Source organism: Merops nubicus, unplaced genomic scaffold, assembly GCF_000691845.1.
Source record: "Merops nubicus isolate BGI_N331 unplaced genomic scaffold, ASM69184v1 scaffold51264, whole genome shotgun sequence".
Classification (NCBI taxonomy): domain Eukaryota; kingdom Metazoa; phylum Chordata; class Aves; order Coraciiformes; family Meropidae; genus Merops; species Merops nubicus.
The window spans coordinates 1-440 of NW_008605870.1; the positions used below are offsets into that span (position 1 = coordinate 1).

The 440-nt window shown below is 64.8% G+C and overlaps 1 gene segment (V, D, J or C); it reads left to right on the top strand.

The window, feature by feature from the left end:
- Positions 1 to 44: 44 nt before the first annotated feature.
- On the top strand, positions 45 to 310 carry LOC103772130 (the record flags this gene model as incomplete). The annotated part of the segment is given in 1 exon segment: positions 45 to 310. A coding segment is annotated over 1 exon segment (266 nt), but the record flags the coding sequence as incomplete, so codon positions are not given.
- Between the last annotated feature and the right edge of the window lie 130 nt (positions 311 to 440).

Genomic DNA, 440 nt, shown 5'->3' on the forward strand with positions numbered 1-440 from the left:
CCTTCTGACCTCCTCCTGACCTTCTCCCCCCCCTTAGTCCTCAGGGTCCACCCTCCCACCTCCGTGTCCCTCTTCCACTCCTGCGAGGCCACCACCGTCCAACTCCTCTGCGTGGTCAACGGCTTCTCCCCCCGCCCCCTGGCCTTGGATTGGCTGGTGGATGACCACGCCCTCAGCCCCTCCCCCCCGGCTCCACCCGTCCAACCCGAGGTCACCTCTGGGACCTTCCGGCTGGTCTCCAACCTCAACGTCTCCTTGGAAGACTGGAGGGAGAAGGTCTTCTCCTGCAAAGTCACCCACCCGGCTTCGGGTACCGTCCAGGAGGTCACAGCCCGGAAGTGTTTGAGTGAGTGATGAACTTCAGGGTGGTGGCATCTCGGGGGGGTTCCTCTTGGGTCCTTCCTGGGGTGGTGGCACCACCCTGAGGGCCACCCGAGGTC